General features: G+C 38.0%; 1 protein-coding gene across 8 annotated transcripts; it reads right to left on the reverse strand.

Annotated features, from left to right (window-relative positions):
• Positions 1–1,023: 1,023 nt before the first annotated feature.
• Positions 1,024–20,427, reverse strand: LOC125832749 (uncharacterized). Of its 8 annotated transcripts, none has more exons than XM_049511947.1 (5): positions 20,406–20,427; positions 10,379–10,699; positions 9,470–9,549; positions 9,298–9,356; positions 1,024–1,598 (listed from the first exon to the last, which is right to left on the reverse strand). In XM_049511947.1, the coding sequence occupies exons 2-5, from the start codon at positions 10,691–10,693 to the stop codon at positions 1,294–1,296; spliced, it is 759 nt and encodes a 252-aa protein (XP_049367904.1). In that variant the 5' UTR covers positions 10,694–10,699; positions 20,406–20,427; the 3' UTR covers positions 1,024–1,293. The 8 variants fall into 8 exon arrangements, with proteins under 8 accessions (XP_049367904.1, XP_049367901.1, XP_049367902.1 ...); XM_049511944.1 differs by having other exon boundaries at positions 10,379–10,710; positions 20,406–20,414; XM_049511945.1 differs by lacking the exon at positions 20,406–20,427 and adding an exon at positions 19,402–19,480.
• Between the last annotated feature and the right edge of the window lie 1,074 nt (positions 20,428–21,501).

Here is a 21,501-nt window from a genome sequence, read left to right on the forward strand (position 1 = left end):
TATATCAAATTAGAAGTAGTGAAAGTGTTTTGTTGCAGTATATCATGATAGCAAATAGTATATATTATATTCTGGCAAAGTATCATAGATAATAAGTTTCTTTCTTTAGCAAGAAAATCACTTGTCAGTACTCTATAATAAACAAATGGTATATATCAAACAATGATGATATCATTAAAAAACTAACAATTTATTCCTTCAGGAAAATTATTTGGTCTTCTATGATACCAACATATTACATATTATATACTGACAAGTTATTATAAATGCCAGATTAATTCCTTCAAAATATCACTCAGTCATCTATGATGTCCACATGAAATACATCACATACTAATTGGGTATCATGAAGGACTGTTGAGGGGCATCATAGATGACTGAGTAGTATTTTTGTACCAATTCGAAAATGATTTGACTAAGAACATGAATAATAGTGAAGAAATCTTGACCACCTAAAACAAGAATCAAGTTCTTGTTGAATTAGCAAAGATAAAAACTCAACAAACTAAACAGAGATTTTATCGTGAAAAACCTTGCTCAAGGGAAGAAAACCCATGACCTACACCTTGTAGGATTTTCACCAAAACTTCACAAACTTAAAAGAGCAACTTTAGATTACAACTCTATAATACTCTAGTACCTCACCTCAACACTCAAACTATTCAACGATTAGCTATAATCATATACTCTACTCTCCAAAAAGCCAAACCCACTTTTTGTTACAAAAACCTCACAAGCACACTTTCACACTTAGGACAATTATCCCTATATAATGATTCTAAGGTGAAACAACACAAACTAAGTTTTAGAAATACAACCCAACTCTAATTCTTCTTTCTTCTGTCCTTCTTTTAATGCCGCACTTGCTCTTGCTACAAAAGTTGTCTCAATTTCTGGATTTGCAAAAGTTGTGGTTCTTTGCCTCGATCATCCTTTATAAGGGTGGATTAAACCCTAGTTGTTATTTATAATTTTATAGCCAAACATCATGAAGATACGAGACTTTGCCTTAATGAACAAGAATCAAAGTTAGAAAAGATATTATGCTATTTCAGTTCATTCCATCAAACCAAGCACCATGAAGATACTTGACTTTGCCTCAATGAAAAAAATCCAAATAAGAAAAGATTGTTAAGCTATGCAATACAAGCATTTTATGCTGGACAGATACCATTGCCTGCCAAAATGGCAAGGAGAACTACAATCCTACTGTTGCTGATTTTTGAATGATCCTTTCACAATCAAACTCCATCTCTTCTGATTGTTCTTATGACAGAAAATTGGATGTGTCAATCACATTATAGGCATCTCCAAAGTTTGTAAAACATCTTTAAACTCGAACTCACTTGTTTCTCTGTTAAAGCGCTCCACTAGTTTGTACCTGACATCATTCAAGTAAAATGATTGTACAGTGTCCAAAAGCCATTTTGCCTCCGAGTCCGTGAGCTTGCTAGTAAAGACAATGTCCCCTCGAACAAGAACTAGATCCTTGCTTTCAGCAAACTCAGTGTAGTAAGAAACTGTGAAGTATGGAGCAGCTTGAGTTCCTCTTGCTTTGTAATCTTCAAGACCTGTGATTAGAATGTGGGGTGCCTGCACTGCATGATGATTTAATGAATAGTCATGAAATGACTGCAGATGATAAACGGAATCTTCTTGTTACTGATGGAGTCTCTCACCCACCTGTCTTGATGTTTACACAGAGCACTAGAACTGATATCACACAGAACAATGGCCACTAAATTATAAGCATAAACAAATTTGATTTATGCAGATTCACCAGAAAAGTAAGGTTCAGTTGGTGAGAACAAATATTCTGTGAAATTCTCCTTCTTTGTCACAACTACTTGTTGATTCAGTTTGGAATGGGGAGGCAAGGTGGGAGGAGTTGATCTCCATACACAGCTTAAAGTTCAAGAAGGAACAAATATGATATTCACAGATGTCCAAAGGAAAGCCAGCTAACTAACCAAATACATGTACAACTAGAGCCATCTATGTTCAGCTGTCATAAAGGTTAGAAAACTAGGTGCAATCCTACACACTACAATAGTACATCTTGTTTTTTTCCTTTTCTAAAGTATGTTATGTAGAAATGATATTGTTAAATTTTGGTTACTTGAAACTTGTACAGGTAATCTATAATTAGTAGAAATTTGTCAAATATCTTGGACTGCAGGCAAAAGTATTGACCTGATATTGGATGACGTACTAATCAGTAAGGACCTGAGTACTAGAAGTACTGAGAAAATAACAACATATCATCGGCTACAGTCTTAAAAAAGCATAGGTATTTTACCTATAAAGAAGCATCAGAACAAGGGATTCCCTACATGGGTCGACCAGCCAAGGAATAGGTAACGAAAACATGAAGAGAAGATTCTTTCCGAAAAAAGTAAACAAGAAAAGTGATCAAAATCCATAACAAGAAAATAAAAGCAAACTAGGGATGGCAATTAGAAGTAATCAACCCGACTGAGAAGTATCAAAAACACTAGGTGAAAGCTAGCCCAAGCTTACTCAATTGAAGAGATCAATGTAAATCAAGTTAAGGAATGGTTTGCAGTTGGAGTCTGTTTTCTGCATATTTAATCAGAGAAACAGCAAGGTAATAGTAGAAGTGAAGCACTAAATAATGAGGTAGGGACACGATGCACGTGAGGAAGTACAACTGTTGGAGGAGGGAACTGATTGTCTAAGAGAATGTTGATGACATAAACAAAGGGCTAAATAAGTCAATGCACCAAAACATTTATACATCAGCTACAGTAAGCTGTTTTTGGGCCCAGATTGCTCCATTTTGAGACATTTACAAAGGTATCCTCCTGGGCCCATATGTCAAAAGGCAAGACACATCTGTCATTTGAGCAAAAGAATTCTAATTTTTTCGTCATCCACAAGAAAGAATTAAAGCCTACTGGACCAGCAAATAATGCACAAAAATAAGGCAAATTGACCAGAATTCCTTCAAATTGGATTTTTTTAAACACGAGTAAACATATCAACAGTGAGGTGCTTAACTCCCACTTGTCTAATAGTAGAAAATATTAACTCAGGATTGAAGATTATAAGACAGGTGAACTATTGGAAATATTGATCTCTATTTTGGTTATTGTTCAATCACCAATAATATGATCTAAGTTGCTCGGACTCGGGTGTGGGTGTCCAATATTGGTACGGATCTAGAGGTCGAATCCTTCATGATCTAATTTTTAAGATTCGGGGATATGGATCCATGTATGGATACGGGTGCAGAGATTCACCTAAAAATAATTAGGATAATATGTTGATACCCCACATATCAAGGCATCTCATTTATTTGGGATAATGGCAGTGCTTAGTTTGACTTGCTACCTCAACTATTTCACGGATGCTGATAACTCTGTCCATCAAGACTAAGAAGATGGGAAGAAATCACCTTAATTTTTTCACCTCTACTGAAATTCCAACCTTGGTTTATATGGTCATTTCAACTTCCTTGACCACTAAACTTTTAAACCCTGTTGTTACGATTCTTCAAACCTGTTGTCGTACCTGTGTTGGATCATCCAAAACGTACACTACTTTTGGAGGATACTACCTGTGAGAAATATATACGAAAAATATTATTGAATTGTGTATCTAAATAGTTACATTGAGACTCTATTTATAGACACTACATTGGAATCCTTTTCCAACTAGGATTCCTATTCCTATTTCTATTCTAAGTAGGAAATACTTATTTCTATTCTAACACTCCCCCTCAAGCTGGTGCATACAAATTATATGTACCTAGCTTGTTACAGATGTAATTAATACGAGGACATGTGAGGGACTTGGTGAAGATATCTGCAAGCTGTTCATTTGACTTCACAAATTTCGTAACAATATCTCCCGAGAGTATCTTTTCTCTGACAAAGTGACAGTCAATCTCAATGTGCTTAGTCCTTTCATGAAACACTGGATTTGATGCGATATGAAGAGCCACTTGATTATCACACACAAGTTCCATCTGATCAACTTTGTCAAATTTTAGTTCTCCCCGCAACTGTTTGATCCAAACTAGCTCACAAGTTGTTGTCGCCATTGCTCGATATTCTGATTCTGCACTAGATCGAGCAACAACATTCTATTTCTTACTCTTCCACGACACCATATTACCTCCTACTAAAACACAATATCCGGATGTCGAATGTCTGTCAAAGGGTGATCCTACCCAATCAGCGTCTGTATATCCAATGATATGCTCATGGCCTTGATCCTCAAAGAGTAGTCCTTTACCGGGAGCTGACTTTATATATCGCAGAATACGAACAACTGCTTCCCAATGACCATCACAAGGGGAAGTCATAAACTGACTTACAACACTCACAGGAAAAAAGATGTCAGGTCTAGTCACTGTGAGATAATTCAACTTTCCAACAAGCCGTCTATACCTTTCAGGATTACTAAGTGGCTCCCCCTGTCCTGGAAGGAGTTTAACATTCGGATCCATAGGAGTGTCAATAGGTCTACATCCCATCATTCTTGTCTCCTCAAGAATGTCTAAGGCATACTTGCGTTGAGAAATAACAATACCTGATCTAGACTGAGCAACCTCAATACCTAGAAAATACTTCAATCTGCCAAGGTCTTTAGTTTGGAAGTGCTTAAAGAGATGTTGCTTCAAATCGGTGATACCATCTTGATCATTACCGGTGATAACAATATCATCAACGTAAACAACCAAATAGATACATCGACTTGGTGTAGAATGCCGATAAAACACAGAGTGATCAGCTCCACTACGAGTCATGCCAAACTCCTGAATTACTGTGCTGAACTTCCCAAACCAAGCTCGAGACTGTTTTAGTCCATAGAGTGACCTGCGCAACAGACATACAAGGCTACTAGACTCCCCCTGAGCAACAAAACCAGGTGGTTGCTCCATATAGACTTCTTCCTCAAGATCACTATGCAGAAAAGCATTCTTAATGTCCAACTGATGAAGAGGCCAATGACGAACGGCAGCCATAGATAGAAAAAGATGAACAAATGCAATTTTAGCCACAGGAGCGAAAGTGTCGCTATAATCTAGCCCAAATATTTGAGTATACCCTTTGGCAACAAGGCGAGCCTTAAGTCGATCAACCTGACCGTCTAGACCAATTTTGATTGCATAAACCCAACGACAACCAACAGTAGATTTACCTGCAGGAAGGGAGACAAGCTCCCAAGTACCACTCTTATGTAAAGCAGACATCTCATCAACCATAGCCTGCCTCCATCCAGAATGAGAAAGTGCTTCACCTGTAGTCTTAGGAATGGAAATAGAGGACAAAGACGACACAAATGCATAATGGGGTGATGATAGACGATGATAACGTAAGAAGGTATAATGTGGGTTAGTATTTTGAGTGGATCGTATACCTTTTAGAAGTGCAAGCGGTTGGCTAGAAGGAGGCAAGTCCGCAGTAGGAGCAGGGTTCGGCGCATGACATGAATCATCTGGGACTAGGGTTGGACGTGGACGGCGATGATAAGTTAGTAGTGGTGGCACTACAACTGGAGATGTAGAAGTAACCGTAGATTCCTCAAAGGTTGGCACAGGTAAAACCTGAGGTATGGGTAAGACCATAGAGACATCAGGATGATCAGAAGATGTATAGTAAGGCTGAGACTCAAAAAATGTAACATCAGCGGACATAAGGTATCGATGAAGATCATGTGAATAACAACGATACCCTTTTTGGACTCGAGAGTAACCAAGAAAGACACATTTGAGGGCACGAGAAACTAATTTATCTTTTCTTGGGGCTAAGTTATGAACAAAGCATGTGCTCCGGGCCTATCTAAATAGATACTATGTTTACATATGGATCCCTACATCGTTACATTCCATTTAGGATTAGGAATACGCGTAATCGGACCTGCTTTTTACATATCTCTATTGGGACCGTATTCACCTCTTTGAGTGAATCGAGAAATAGGTTTGATTGTCCATCTTTTTGATATATATCAGGCATTGCATTCTCCGGATAATTCAAATCGAAGCAATTGGATGTCCAACTCGGGCTCAAAGACACGAGGAGGGATAGGATAGAGATGTGACTGAGGAAACAGTATAGAATGTGGAACCTGATTCTGAATAGAAGAAGAGGGCATTTTATTTATCAAATAACAAGACGTAAGAACTGCATCTCCCTAAAAACACAGTGGAACATTGGATTCAAGGAGAAGAGTACGAGCGGTCTCAATAAGATGCCGATTTTTTCTTTCAGCTACACCGTTTTGTTGAGGGGTGTATGGACAAGTAGTCTAGTGAATAATGCCTTGGTGAGTCATAAACTCCTGAAATTGGGAGGATAAGTATTCTAAGGCATTATCACTACGAAAAGTACGAATAGAAACACCAAACTGATTTTGTATTTCAGCAAAGAAACTTTTGAAAATAGAAAATAACTCAGAACGATCTTTCATTAAGAAAACCCAAGTACATTTTGAATAATCATCAATGAAACTAACAAAACAACGAAATCCTAAGGTGGAACTGACTCTACTAGGACCCCAAATATCATAATGAACTAATGAAAAAATAGACTCAGTACTACGAGAAAACGTAGCACGAGTGTGTTTCCCAAGTTGACACGACTCACAATCTAATGTGGATAAACTAGACAAACTAGGCACCATCTTTTGCAGTTTGGATAGACTCAGATGTCCCAAACGTTTGTGAATTAGATCTGGGGAATCTGTAACGGAGCATGCTGCTAAGGAATTTGAAGAGGTAAGATAGTAAAGGCCTTGTGATTCATGTCCTGTTCCAATCATCTGTCCCGTATTGCGGTCCTGCATGAGAAAAAAATCATCGAAAAAAGTTATGCTACAATGTAGGGCTTTCGTCAAACGACTAACAAATGCTAGATTAAAAGGAGAACCAGGGACATAAAGAACAGAGTCTAGGGTGACAGAAGATAGGGGTTTGGCTTTTCCAACCCCTTTTGGTTTTGTTTGGATCCCATTGGCTAAAGTAATAGCTGGAAGAGATTGTGAATAAACAATATCGGATAAAAGTGATTTATTACCAAAGATATGATCAGAAGCCCCAGAGTACATGACCCATGTTCCAAGAGTACTAGATTGCGACACACAAGCAAAAGAATTACCCGCAACAGAGACATTAGGTTGTGCAACCGAAACTACTTGTGGAGACGTTTGCTTATTTGCACGATACTAAAGGAACTCATCATATTCTGTCTGAGCAATATGAGCATTATTGGATGGTTGATTAGGTTGAGCACCATATGCTACTGGTGGAGATGTCTGTTTACTTGCGCGATTTCGAAGGAACTCATTATATTCCTTTAGAACAATAGGATCATAACTGGGTGGTGGACCATGCAAAATATAACATATATCACGAGTGTGTCCAGGCTTATGACAACGACTACACTTGGATCGAGGTTTCCCAAAACGCCCCCCCCCCTCGCCGATTCTCCATAGATTGATACGTACGTTTTTCAAAGGTTTGAGATGCGAGAATAGATGAGTCAACAGTGGGTGATGAAACTACCTTGTGACTGGGAGGTGCCGCAAGACGAAGGAGACGAGAGAATAATTCATCGATTGTAGGAACTGTAGGGCTCGCTAAAATCTGATCACGTACAGAATCATGATCAGGAGAAAGTCCAGCAAGAGTAAGAACTAGAAACAATGTTTGTCTGTGTTCTTGTTGTTTTTCCACATTCGTAGTAACTGGCATCAATGTGTCAAATTCCTCCATGACTGCCTGTACCTGTCCCAAGTAAGTAGACATATCGGATTCTTGTTTCTTTAAGTTAGTCAATCGAGATATCACATCATAGAATCAAGAATGTCATTAGTGTATAAAGCACGAGCCTTTTCCCAAACTGTATAACACGTCTGGAATGGGCTAAACAAGGGCATCAACTTGGAATCAACAGAACGCCATAGGAGACTACATAATTGAGCATCTACTTTCTCCCATTGTGCTTTGGCTTTTGCATCTCCCTCACTAGTCTTTGCCTTTACATCTACCACATAAGCCTTGTTCGTTAAGTGATCTTGGACACCTTGACCCTTGCACCACAGCTCAACCGAGGAAGCCCAAGATAAATAGTTTGAACTTCCCAATAAAAGTTCTGAAGTGATTATAGGGCTAGAACTTCCAATCCCCATATTTTTAGAACCAAAAACATCACACCCAAAAGACATTATGCTAAATTTGTCTTGGAAACAAAAAAAAAACTTGATTATTGAGATCTGATTGTCGGAAAATTCAAATCTCGAAGAAAAGTCGCCGGAAACTGCCTGGAAATAGCCGGAACCCTAATTCCGGTGATCGGATCTGGTCAAAAACAGTATGGGCCTGGTCGGAATGGCTGGACGACCTCAACTATCAAAAAATATGATCAGAAAAGCCCTCACGCGCCGGAGCGTGAGCCAGATCTCGCCGGAAACTACCACCTCCGATCGGCGCGTGAGAGCGCGTGGGGTGATGTTTTTCGGTGGTTTTGGCTGGGGTTTGGTCGCGAGGGCTTTCCGAGCCTCGTGGTGGTGTTGGTTTTCGCACAACACCCACAGAAAGAAAAAAGAATAACAAAATCAGACCTAACAATTACCGGAAATTGACATAGACATACGGTGACTTGTTTGTTCTCACCAATGCTCTGATACCATGTGAGAAATATATACGAAAAATATTATTGAATTGTGTATCTAAATAGTTACATTGAGACCCTATTTATAGACACTACATTGGAATCCTTTTCCAACTAGGATTCCTATTCTTATTCCTATTCCTATTCCTATTTCTATTCTAAGTAGGAAATACTTATTTCTATTCTAACACTACCCGCGCCCAGCAACATTTTTGGAGAGCCAAGCAAAACATTCTTAATGTAAATAAAGGATAGGAGGACAGAGAAGAGGGAAAAAAGGATCTTTCAAGTGACATTGCCATTGACCCCCTACATAGAAAAAAGAAGTCTACAGCTGCAGACTCTTTCATCAGATAATACGGAGATGGTAGACCATTAAAGTATTATATGTTCCCTTATGTATCCGACTATGAATAGTAATATTATTATCTCAATAACAAGCTCATCCAACAATGAACTTAAAAAAGATGGAAAGCATTTTCTTTTGTGAGAATAAATAAAGCTGCCAGCAGTGACAGCATCAGAACTAGAGAGAGGAACTCTTCGAATAGTTTTTTGATAAGGACTCTAACATATAGTGTCTAAATCATCGTAGTAGGTTTTATAATGCAAATCAGCAGAGATTGTTAAAGAATAAAAGGAGCAAGACAAGACTAACCTTGCACAAACATCGTTGTGTAACCACCTCCCTTCCATAGCGGAATCACAAAATACCGGCTACACATGAAAACAGAAGTAGGATGTCAAAGATAATGATGGAAGAGTGTATTAAACAGAGAAACTAATTATAGTCGAGAAAACAAATGAAAAAGATGAAGCAGCATATTTACCAACTTGAAGCTCTTTGCTCCAAGAGCTTATATAGCTTAGATTTCATTGATGCTGCAATGTGACCTCTTCCCAAGTGGTACTGAGATAACATAATCATGCAATGAAAGGGGAAATGAGACAGAAAGAACAGGATCATTCAAGTATCACCAACACTTTAGGAAAGTAAAAGTTGCGGAACATATACTGCAGAGTGCAGACCATGATCAAAATGTACAAAGTATACAACTTAATAAATAAGCAGACGTAAAGGTACATGGCTGATCGTAGCTAAAAATACTTGAATGGATTGTGTAAACACACATAAAAATAGTCATTTTCTCTAAACTTCATAAAGAATTTTCAAGTCTAACAAGCATTTCAGGAGGCAAGTCCTTTTGCAGGAGATCAGCTCCCAAAAAAAAAAAGATGACAAGGTAATCCATGACCAAAGCATCTCTGAATCATCACATTTTAGAATTGAATGGCTTAAAAACACTAAGTTCCATAAGAAAATCTGTTGAAGGGGTAAATTTAGACCAAAGATCAAAGAATTCATGGGGTCCTCTAATATTTCCAGCAAATCCTCATTCCATTTGCAGCAAAGTGATATTAATAGTAGTCATCTACAAAAAAATATTAATGCAATCATAAAAAACCAGACTGTATATTTTTGGCTGCATGAATTACTTTTACAAGTTTATCAGAAAGATCAGATAAACCTTAGATGACATCAATTTCTAGTGATGTAAGCAAGCTAACCTGCTCATTTCTATGACAAAAGCTTGGTCTATTTGTGTATTGTTCATCATAGTAAGTGACTAATGTAATTTACAACTGTCCAGAATAAGAACTCAAGGCTGAAAACTATCTCAAGAAAGCCAACTATGCATTTGAAATTATCAAAATTTAATAAAGTGTTGAAATATTACATCATCCCAAATGTCAGCTAGCTCTTCAGCTGATTTTTCCTTTGCCCTCTCCATGTCAATAATAGAGTCCAAGGGCTTTTGCTTCAACGGGCTGAAGCCAGAGGCAAATTTTGATGTCCTAATGAAACCAAGCAAGCGCCATTTCAAGAAATCACTAGGAATAGCATTTTGTGGTGACTTGTCAACAATCTGCTGCAGAGTTGAGCTTCTGTATGCTTGTCTTGAAACCATAGAGAAAGAAGAACCATTTCTATAGAAAGCCATGGCAGAAGAGAGTATTCTCTTTGATACACTACTTGACAAATGGTGCATCATGATTATCTGCAATAACACTGAAAATCGCAGACATCAACATCTCATCGCACGCACAGACAAAACCTAGAGATAGAACATGTACATTGAGTCATTGATACATTCATTCACAAATAGACAGCACATATGAACATGAAGCCTCAGGATATGTAATGTGCCTGTAGTAAATCAAAGAGAGAGGTAAATATAATGGCTACTAGGGGGTAACAACCTGAAGATCCTAAGTCTGAATCCCAACTAGGACACTTGGTGTGAGCCCATATGCTCAAACTTCTATGGGCAAGTTTTTCGTCACCTGTGCTTGTAGGCTGTACAAATTGTCTAGTGGATTAATCGAGGTGCATTCATGTAGCCCAAACACCACAGGAATAAAAGAAAAAAATAATTGCACTTAAGGAGCATTAAATATGTCAATTCAACATCAGGGATTATTCAGGACTCAGAAGTAGGCAACATGTATGGTCAGCTTGGTGCTTTTCTAAACTGGTATAGGTCAGGCAGAAGATACAACAACAAAAACAACATACCCAATGAAATCCCACTAAGTGGGGTGTGGGCAGGGTAGAGTGTATGGAGACCTTACCACTACCTCGTAGAGGTAGAGAGGCTGTTTCCAAAAGACCCTCGGCTCAAGTGCATCAAACCCAAGTAATAGAAGAAGAAAACAATGAAGAAAGCATAGCAGTTAATAAACAAACAGTGTAAAGTCCACAAGAAAGAAACAATAACAACAACAAACTAGTGTGATAATCGAAATACAATAAACAACATATGGAAAGAACTACAACAAGGGCATGACGAGTACTACATCAGGCACTAACAAGCCTAAGCAAGACAACAATCTATCTCTACTAACCTTCTACCCTAATACGTGACCTCCCCTCCTTCCTATCTAAAGTCATGTCCTTGGTAATATGAAGTTGCGACATGTCCTGTCTAATCAACTCTCCCCAATACAACGCATAGCAATCACGTGAGTGACAAAAATGCTGAAGATTTGCTAGAACAGAAAAATTGAGGTGCCAAGATCCTTTAAGTCTTCAAATTTTCTCCCATATGCTATTTTTTTTTTTTAAATCACATATGCTATATTTACTGGTTGAAAACCTTCTACATCACCCTTAGCTACTTTTTCTTTTGATTGGTAAAGGGTATTGAATCAAAAGCAGCAAAACTGCTGGCAAGTATTTACATAGGAAAGTCTCATTACAAGTTGTGTAATGAACTCAAAAAGTCAACCACGGCTTCTGTATCATTAGCTATTGCCATGTTGCACCAAAACAACAGAAGAGAAATAAATCTGTGCTTTAGAGTCTAATTACAAATTCTTTACTTTAATAAATTCTCAAATTTCTTTCCTTCCAAATACAGAACCAGATGGCAACAGGCAGTAAGTTCCATGTTCTTAGTTTGACTTTTTCCAGTCCTTTCATGTACCACCATTGCAGTAGCTCGACTATCGTCTTAGGCATCACCCAACTGACCCCCACATTATTTAAGAGAAAATAACAAATTTGTGAGGTGTAGGGGCAATGTAAGAAAAGAAGATTGACACTCTCCCCTTCCTTCTCACACAATGAACATCCCCTGCAGATTGTAGTCCTTCTTTTCTGAAGATTATCACGAGTTAAACATGCCTCGTGCGCCACCAACCACTAAGAACAATTGACCTTCAAGGGTGCCTTACTTCTCCGGAGGATTCTCCAAGGCCAATCAGGAAAGCTGTCTGATAAACTCCTCAATAACGTCTGACCTTGAATTTCCGTTTCGCATCTCTATTCCATATTAAAGAGTCAATTTTGACTGAACCAGACTTTGGCTATGTAGCTAAAGCATTAGAGAGGACATGCTATCAAAATCCCAATCATTTATATTGCGTCTAAGCGAAGTTCTAGCCAAGTTTTGACCAATATTGCGAGATAGTGGCATCACTGTGTTGTGCTATATTGAATAATACTGGGAATTGCTTGTTTAATGGAGAGTGCCTGAGCCAAATATCTGACCGGAACTTTACCTTTTTGCCATTTCCAACTTTGAGAGCTGAATTTGCATAAAAAGAATGCCAATGTGCTCTGATGTGTCGCCATATACCAGATGTACCGGACGAAGATGGTAATTTGGTAGTCCAGGGATTAAGGAGACCGTATTTTGCACTAATAACAGTCCTCCATAATGCTTCCTCCTCTTGACTAAACCTCCAAAGCCACTTATGCATCAAGCTGATGTTATGTATCTTCAGTTTTTTACCCGAGGCCCCCAACTTCCCTGTCTTGGGTTACTCCCCCCCTTTTCACCAGATGAAAATCTTTATGTTCCTCGCTAATTTGCCACAAAAAGCCCTTAAAATTTATCTAGTCTTTTAGCTACATCGGCTGGTAAGGAAACAAGGTCATAGTGTAGGTGGGTAATGAATCGAGCACGCTATTGATCAAAACAAGTCTCCCTCCCTAGGAAAGATACTTCCTTTTCCAGCTAGACAATTTTTTTTCACAGCCTTCTACTATATCATATGGTTGCAGCTTTTGCTTGATCCGAGGGGTAGGCCTAGATATTTAGCTGGAAAGACTCCAACTTTACAACCCATGATGTCTGCAGCTTCCTGAATGTTGTAGATTTCATTGACCGGATAGAGAACACTCTTTTGCATAGTTTATATGGAGCCGTACATGACTTCAAAGAGAAAAAGAATCAGTTAGATTATCAATTTGCTCCCTTTCTGGTTTGCAGAAGATCAAAGAATCATCCCCATATAGAAGATGAGTGATTACCAGCTCCCAATGATTTCTGATACATGGATTAAAACCCTTAATAAACCTATGTTGTTCTGCTGTGGCAAGCATCTTGCTTAAGCCTTCCAGTGAATAAGAAAGGAAACAACATCACCCTGTCTTAAGCCCTTTTGTGTGACAATGATTCGTTTAGGAGAGCCATTTATGTTGATGGATAATTTCACTGTAGATATGCAGTAGAATATCCATTTTATCAATTTCCCACCAAATCCATCAACTTTAGCATGTCTAAGAGGAAATCCCAATGAAGATTGTCGAAGGCTTTCTCGATCTCTAGCTTACATAAGATTCCCAACTTCCGTTGCTTCACTTCGGAGTCTATACAATCATTTGCAATTAATAGGATACTATTTAATTAAGGGTATGTGAGTAAGAAACACTTCTTACTTTCTTACTTTTTAGGAGTGAGTAGATTTCATAAGGGGTTAGCCCAAGCTAAAAACACCATTTAATATGAACCAAAAGGAGTATACTTTAGCAACCTCTGAACTATCATCGATCGTGAAATAATTCTTATTAAAGAAAACTTTTTTTAAAAATAAAGCAGTTGGGCGCATTTGAGTAGTTTTTTTTTTTTTTTTTGAAATTGGTAATTGTATTCATCAGCATTAAAGGTATGCTGGCCTCCTCCAAAAGTGAGCAATTACAAGCTTCCTATTAAATCTACAATCTGATCTACATCTTCTATACAAAGTAGTTTACACCAAAGAAGTAGAGCTTCAATACAATTCCATTTTACTTTATGTATGGAATTGGATCTATCTTTAAAGCATCTCCCAATTCTTTCCTTCCATATTGACCACCATATACATGATGGTATTAATCTCCACCATCTCTTTTGACTTTTACTTCCTCCCCTCCTAATCCAGCAACTCAAAAGATCCGATGTGTGCTTTGGCATTGTCCAGCTAGAGCTTGTAATGTTGAGGAAAAGGTTCCATAGCTGAGTGGTGAACTTGCAATGTAAAAATAGATGCTTATTGGTTTCCCCTATTATGTTGCAAAGAAAACACCTGGGAACCAGTTGTCTACCTTTCTTTTGTAAGACTTCTTGAGTAAGACAAGCTCTCCTAATCACTAACCAAGTAAAACCTTTCACTTTGGCGGGCATGACACTCTTCCAGAAGTACCTCCAAGGATATTGTGTTCCCCTAGTCATCTCATGTAGTCCGCTGTTATATGAACTTTTGACCGAGAAAACCCCATCTGTGCTGAGTTTCCACAAGACCCTGTATGTAGCTGTTGGGGTAATGGAAATTCCACCTAATGTTCCCAACAGTGCTGCCACCCTCTCTATTTCCCAATCATTAAGCATTCTCCTAATGATATGTTCCATCCCTGCTCTGTCCAACAATCACACACTCTATCTTCAGGATTCTCACAAATGAGGAACAGCTCTGGGAAAAGATCCTTGAGAGAGGTTTGATTAACCCATCCATCCTTCCAAAATTTTGTTTTGTTTCCATTCCCCACTTTGAGATATAAATTTGCTTCCATCTGTGGCCAAAGATTTCTGATTCTTCTCCACACACCCACACCATAAGGTTCAGAAACATTCTCTGTACACCAGGGGTTTACTTCACCGTACTTCGCTACTATAACCTCCTTCCATAGAGCTCTTTCCTCACCAGTGTATCTCCACAGCCACTTCATCAGTAGACTCTCATTTTGCAACCTCAAATTTCTTATTCCCAGACCACCTCTTTCTTTGCTGAGAAGCACAGTCTTCCAGTTTACTAGACAATAACCTTTCCCTTCTTTATTTCCATGCCACAGAAAATTCCTCCTTAGCCTGTCTAACTTTTCCACAACTTTTTCTGGGATTGGAAATAAAGACATCACATAGGTGGGTAAGGAATCTAAAACAGAATTTATCAAGACCAGTCTTCCACCTAAAGATAAATACTGAGCTCTCCACCTAGTTAAATTCCTTTCAGTCTTTTTCAGGATACCATCCCAGATGTCCAGTGCATTGTGATTGCTACCCAGAGGCATGCCCAAGTAAGTGGTAGGCATTTGATCAACTCTACATCCCAAAATATTTGCCTAGTTTTGAATCTGCTGGACTTCATTAACAGGAAACAAACTGCTTTTTCCCCAATTTACTCTCAACCCTGATACAGCTGCAAACAAAACCAGAATCACTCTATTGTAGCTAATTTGTTCAGCTACTGGCTCACAGAAAATGAGGGTGTCATCTGCATATAGCAAATGACAGATTTCCTTCTCCTCCCCCACTCTTCCTCCAACTTGGAATCCTCTAATCCACCTGTTTTGTGATGCAATCCTCATCATGCTATCAAAACCTTCCATTGCTAGAATGAAAAGGAAAGGAGAAAGTGGATCACCCTGTCTCAACCCTCTTCTCAACCCTCTTTCTGATGTAAAAATACCCACAGGTTCTCCATTTACTAGAACAGAGAACCTGACTGTTTTGATACAAAATTCAATCCACTTCACCCATTTACTACCAAATCCGATCTGTTGGAGAGTATTCAAAAGGAATGTCCAATTAACATGATCATACGCTTTCTGTATATCCAACTTACACATTATACCAGATGTTCCTCCTTTCGTTCTTGAATCAATGCATTCAGTGGCTATGAGTGCTGCATCCATGATTTGCCTCCCTTTAATAAAAGCCATTTGGTGTTTGTTGATCAATTTACATACAACCTTTTTCAGCCTTTCTGCCAATAATCTGGCAATAATTTTGTATACTCCTCCTACCAAGCTAATTGAAGGAAATCTTTCAACTTTGAGGCTCTTGGTTTCTTAGGAATCAAGGCAATGAAAGTTGCATTAAAACTTTTCTCAAAAGTTTGCTTGGAGTGGAAAACCTTAATGGTATTAATGATGTCTTCCTTCAGAATACCCCAGAATGTCTGAAAGAATACCATAGGAAAACCATCTGGACCTGGTGCCTTCTCCATAGCACACTGTTTAAGGCATTCCATTATCTCTCTCTTCCTCAAAAGGCCTCTGGAGCCATATTTGTTCTACCTCAGTAATCCTTGATACATCGTGAAGTCTCAAACCAGGCCTCCATTGCTCAGTCTCATTATAAAGGCCTTCATAAAATTTCTGCACTGCATTCTTAATAGAATCAGGATCCTTGATGGTAGCTCCATCCACCTCCAACTGTTCCAAGGAATTAAACCTCTTGTGAGAAGTTGCAATTCTATGGAAAAATTTGTGTTTCTGTCCCCATGTTTTAGCCATTGGATCCTTGATCTCTGTTTCCAGGCTATCTCTTCTTTTTTAGTTACCTCTTCAAATTCCATTGCCAGGTGAGTCTTTTGGATCAACTCATTATCTGTGAGTGGTCTCTGTTCTTGGACTGTTTCCCATTTTGAAATCTGGTTAAGAATGTCCTATTTCCTTTGTTTCCAATTCCCTCTATTGACTTTGCTCCACTCCTTGAGCTTTACTTTAAGCGTTTTTAGTTTCTCAGCCAAAATATAGCCTGGCCTGCCATTCACTTGGAAGGATGCCCACCATTCTTTCACCCTATCTTTGAAACCCTCCACTTCAAGCCACCATATCTCAAATTTAAAATAGGATTTCTTCCACTCTTCACCTCCATAGGACAAAATAATAGGATTGTGATCTGATGCCATTTTGGGAAGGCAACTTTGTTTGATATGGGTAAAATTATCCCCCCACTCCGCACAATGTGAAATTCTGTCAATCCTAGATGCACAACTATGATCCTCCCCTCTTCTCCATGTAAAAGATCCTCCCAATAAAGGAGGATCCACCAGCTGTAGTTCTTCAATACATGATGAAAATTCTTCCATAGCACCACTCAGTCTGTGACAATTTGTTCTCTCCGATGGGTATCTGGTGATATTGAAATCACCACACACTATCCATGGCCCATTGAGACTGTTTTTCAATACTAACAGTTCCTGCCATAATGCTCTCCTAGCCACTCTGTTACAATCTGCATAAATTGTGCTAAGATGCCAATAGAAGTCCTCATTTACTCCTGAAAACCTTCCCGTTATACATTGCTCTCCATTCAACACCAACTCCCCATTCCAAACTCTTTTGTCCCATAGAACTAGTATCCCCCCCACTGCTCCCCTGAGCTTCTTTTTGAGTTACCCCCATCCATCTGTTGCTCCATATGCTCTGCAATATGTTATCGACTGATCCCTTGAGTTTTGTCACAACTAAAACTATGACATCACCCCCCATTGATTTAGTAATTTTCTGACGATCTCTCTTTTACTACCCTCATATAACCCCCTTACATTCCAAGAGAGAATCTTAACTCTCATTGATGACTAAGAGATAGAATTCTCCCGCTGGACCTTGGTTCTCCATCCTTGAAATTCATGTCGAAAAATAAGTTTCTGACCTCTTTCAGTACCATATTGCTTGTATTTATGACCATCTGGTTCTCCCCCAATCTCTTATCCTCTTCTCTCCTCTGGTCTAGCGTCATCAACAAAGTATAAGTTTCCCTTTTGCTTCCCTTGAGATCAACTCCGAAGTGCTGACTCAATTTCACCATGTTCGATTGGACCCCATGCAGTTGCACTTGCTGCTAAACTTTCCTCATGTGACCTGCTATCAATCTGTAAAGGTACTGGATCCACCTCAGAGTACATCAATGCTAATGTATCTGAGAAATCTTCTTCCTCCTCTGTCCTATGTTTTTGTTGTTCTGAATCAAGTTGCTCTAACAAATTGAAGAACCATTTGCTCACATTTAAAAAAAAATAATGATGGGGTCTGGGCTGAAAGGCCAAGCATCTCGGTAAATCCACGTCACTTCAACTCTTTGCTATGTCGCCCCCTTGGAGCAACCATCTCCTCACAATTCCACTTAATTTTTTATAGTTGGTACAATTCCACTTAATTGTTTTTAGTTGGTACAACTCCACTTAATTCTAAATAACAAAGTAGAAAACTTTTCTAACATTGGCAAAGGTGGGAGCTGAAGACCATAGAAAAGTTGCAAGGTTTGTTGCAATTTCAGCTTTGGTAAAGAAAGTGCTACCTGAGTGAGGCAAAGTGGCCAGCCTAAGATGCACCTAGCTTCAGGGTTAGGGTGATCCTTGAGCAAGCATAACAAGAATGATTGTTCATATTAGAGATACCATATCATTTGCGACCAACAATTCTGTAACAACACCATTTTAAAACCACTTATATGATACTACTAATATTTCAGCAATGCCTTATACTCTATCATTGATGTGGATACTACCTCTCTAATTGTACACAAATTTATCCCCCCAAAAAAATGCTTCTAGGAGACAGAAACACCCATTTTATGGAACTTATTCGCTGAATTAAGGATTTGAAAGCACAATATTTCTCCCTACGCATCTTTTTTTCCATCAAAAACAGGACGACAAAAGCACCAACTTCCCCCTTTGTGATCAAATTCAGTGTGACCCCAATATCAAAATTTCATTGACAATTTCTTCCTCTTCTCCCAACACTCACCCATTCACTTCTACCTTGTCGATATGAATAGTTCTCTTGAATGCATTAGCCATTTTTGGAGTGAGATTATAGAATTTATAAACCGCAATTAGTATTACCTATACATTTATTTGTCACTAAAAGTTATGAAAAAAGATGAAGTAGGAGTATCAATCAAATTAGATGGGAACAAAAATCTTATTTTAAAAGCTAAAACTGAAAATATGGGATATTAGTAAAGACAAAATATTACATTTTTCAGGGACAAAATTAGAAGCTGAAACCTAAGAATCATCATTAAAATTACATTCACGCAGTTGGACAAAAAAATAAAAAAGGCAAGGAAGCCGAAAAAGGGAAATGAACCATCTTTACATAAGCTATTGCCACTAGCGGATGAAACAGTTGCCCAATCAAATGAAAAATAATTTAAAAAATGAAACAATAAAGAGAAGAATTGATGTATAATAGAAGGCACACCTTATTACAGGGTGAGTAGCAAAGATTGGAGTCGTCAGAGAAGATAGTATCAGAGTCCACAGTTGCTGCAACAGGAAACAGTCATAAAGAAAGTTTTTTTTTGAGAATGGTAAATGTACATACATTTCCTTTTTTAGAAAAATGACCTTTAGATTAATGTCATTAATTCACTTTCTTACGGGGGGTAACACACTCCCGAAAATTCATTTTTTTTGGACCGAAGAGAGTAATAATGATTGAAAAACAAAAAGATAATTTTTAACAAGTCTTCCTCTTAAATTTCTTATACCAAGAAAGTATAATGTATTCTACTTAATTGCTCAATCATTTCATATATGCCGAGTTATTTCATCACTTAGATGCACATATATTAATTTGGGTGAGCTTATTAATTGAAAACAAAAGCTCCAGGACATACGACACCACTCATGTATGTGCACAATAATTCTCTGTATCTTTCTTCCGCCTACATCCATATCTGATTAGCAAAGTGTTCAAATCAAACTGATTACAATCAATATAATTAGCAGGTTGAGATTAACCAAGTGAAGTTTAATACCCTGGTCTCACTCAAAGTTCAACAGAGTCTAGACTGAGGTATTCAGTTCAAAGCTCAAGCATTACATAAGTGGCAAGAGCTAGCATGACAACACAACTTCAAAACAAACTACAATAAGCGAAACATCATGTTTAACTATTTTCAGCAACTGCCTAATCCCACATTTTGGCTTAAGAAATTACCCATAAAGCCTTTAGACTTCACCAAATTTAAGTGTGGCAAATTATCAAATACCTTGTGAGCGCATATCAACAAGTATATTCCCAAATGTGCAGAAAATATAGTTGATAAGCCAACTAGAACAATCATCACTGATAAATACGCAACACACTTCACAAAACAAATCCACCATTGACACTAGAATTTTGCATTCAATTCACATCAGCAAGGGATTGGGGATTTAGGACGGGATCACGAGGGAGAATCATGGCAAGGAGAGACTTACGTGAAGTTAGGCAAACAAGTATCCGATGCCAGAAATCAGCAGAGTGCAGTTAGATCGAATGGGGGAAATAGGACGGGGTTGTGCTTTTTATTTTTTAAGGAAAACTCAAACTCAAATGGGTAAGAGCCTATTTAGATGACTTTTTTTAAAACTATTTTTAAGTCAAAATAGTTTTTAATTATATTTATAGTATTTTGATGTTTTTAAACATTAATTTTAAGTCAAAATAATAAAAAAAATTAAAAGTATTTAGACACACGTAATAATATAAATTAGATGAGAATTGTACGTGTTGAGCACAAGCTCAACAAATTAGATCCTGATTCATTTTATTTTTACCCACTGAAGTAATTTCTTTTTTACTCGAAAAAAAGTAAATGTCACACCCCAATTTAGAAATGTAATTGATCCCTAGTGTCATATTTGATTCTGAATCGCTTCTTGCTTGATAAATAAGTTATTAGTGTAATACTAGTCATAAAATCAAGAAAATAAATAAGTATATATCGACTTAAAATAAACATGTGGCTGACAAGCCCCTATAAACATAATTTGAAGTGAACTCAATGAATACCTTCAATTCATATAGAACATTAACTAAATCTTGTGTGAGTTGTCGAGGCCACCATGATATCTAAAAACATATATACATATACGATTACATGTCATTGTTCTAGAAGGGCAAAATAGCAGGGCCAACACGATCGACAATGCACATATATACAACCCAAAGTCTACAAGCCTCAAGGAGTAATATACTTGGTCAGGACAGGACACCGACCTACTATCAGTTGTACGTCAAAAGATTGTTAAACCTTTGAACATGGTAACTTCGAATGGAGTGAAGCTTACTAATTTACTACAAACTCAACCACACTACCACAAACTTTTTGTACCTTTCTTAAAGAACCTGCAAACAAGTATGCAGCGCTTCCACGCAATGGAACGTTAGTACGAAATAGTGTACTGAATATGCAATATGCAAGAAAACTAAATAACTGGTCATGTATCATGCAATGTTGATAAAAAATCAAAAAAAAAGAGTCGAAGGTGCAGATTAGTACGCTCAGTTTATCTTCGACTCTTTTTTTTTTTT

The sequence above is a fragment of the Solanum verrucosum genome, unplaced genomic scaffold (genome assembly GCF_900185275.1).
Source record: "Solanum verrucosum unplaced genomic scaffold, falcon-dt-bn FXZP01000081.1, whole genome shotgun sequence".
NCBI lineage: Eukaryota > Viridiplantae > Streptophyta > Magnoliopsida > Solanales > Solanaceae > Solanum > Solanum verrucosum.

Coding starts and splice junctions, on each gene's coding strand:
- LOC125832749 (XM_049511941.1), bottom strand. CDS start 10,797: ATGAATGTATCAATGACTCAAT. Junction 9,357..9,469: donor GAGCAAAGAGCTTCAAGTTG/GTAAATATGCTG, acceptor TTTCATGTGTAG/CCGGTATTTTGTGATTCCGC. Junction 1,599..9,297: donor CACAACGATGTTTGTGCAAG/GTTAGTCTTGTC, acceptor ATCATCATGCAG/TGCAGGCACCCCACATTCTA.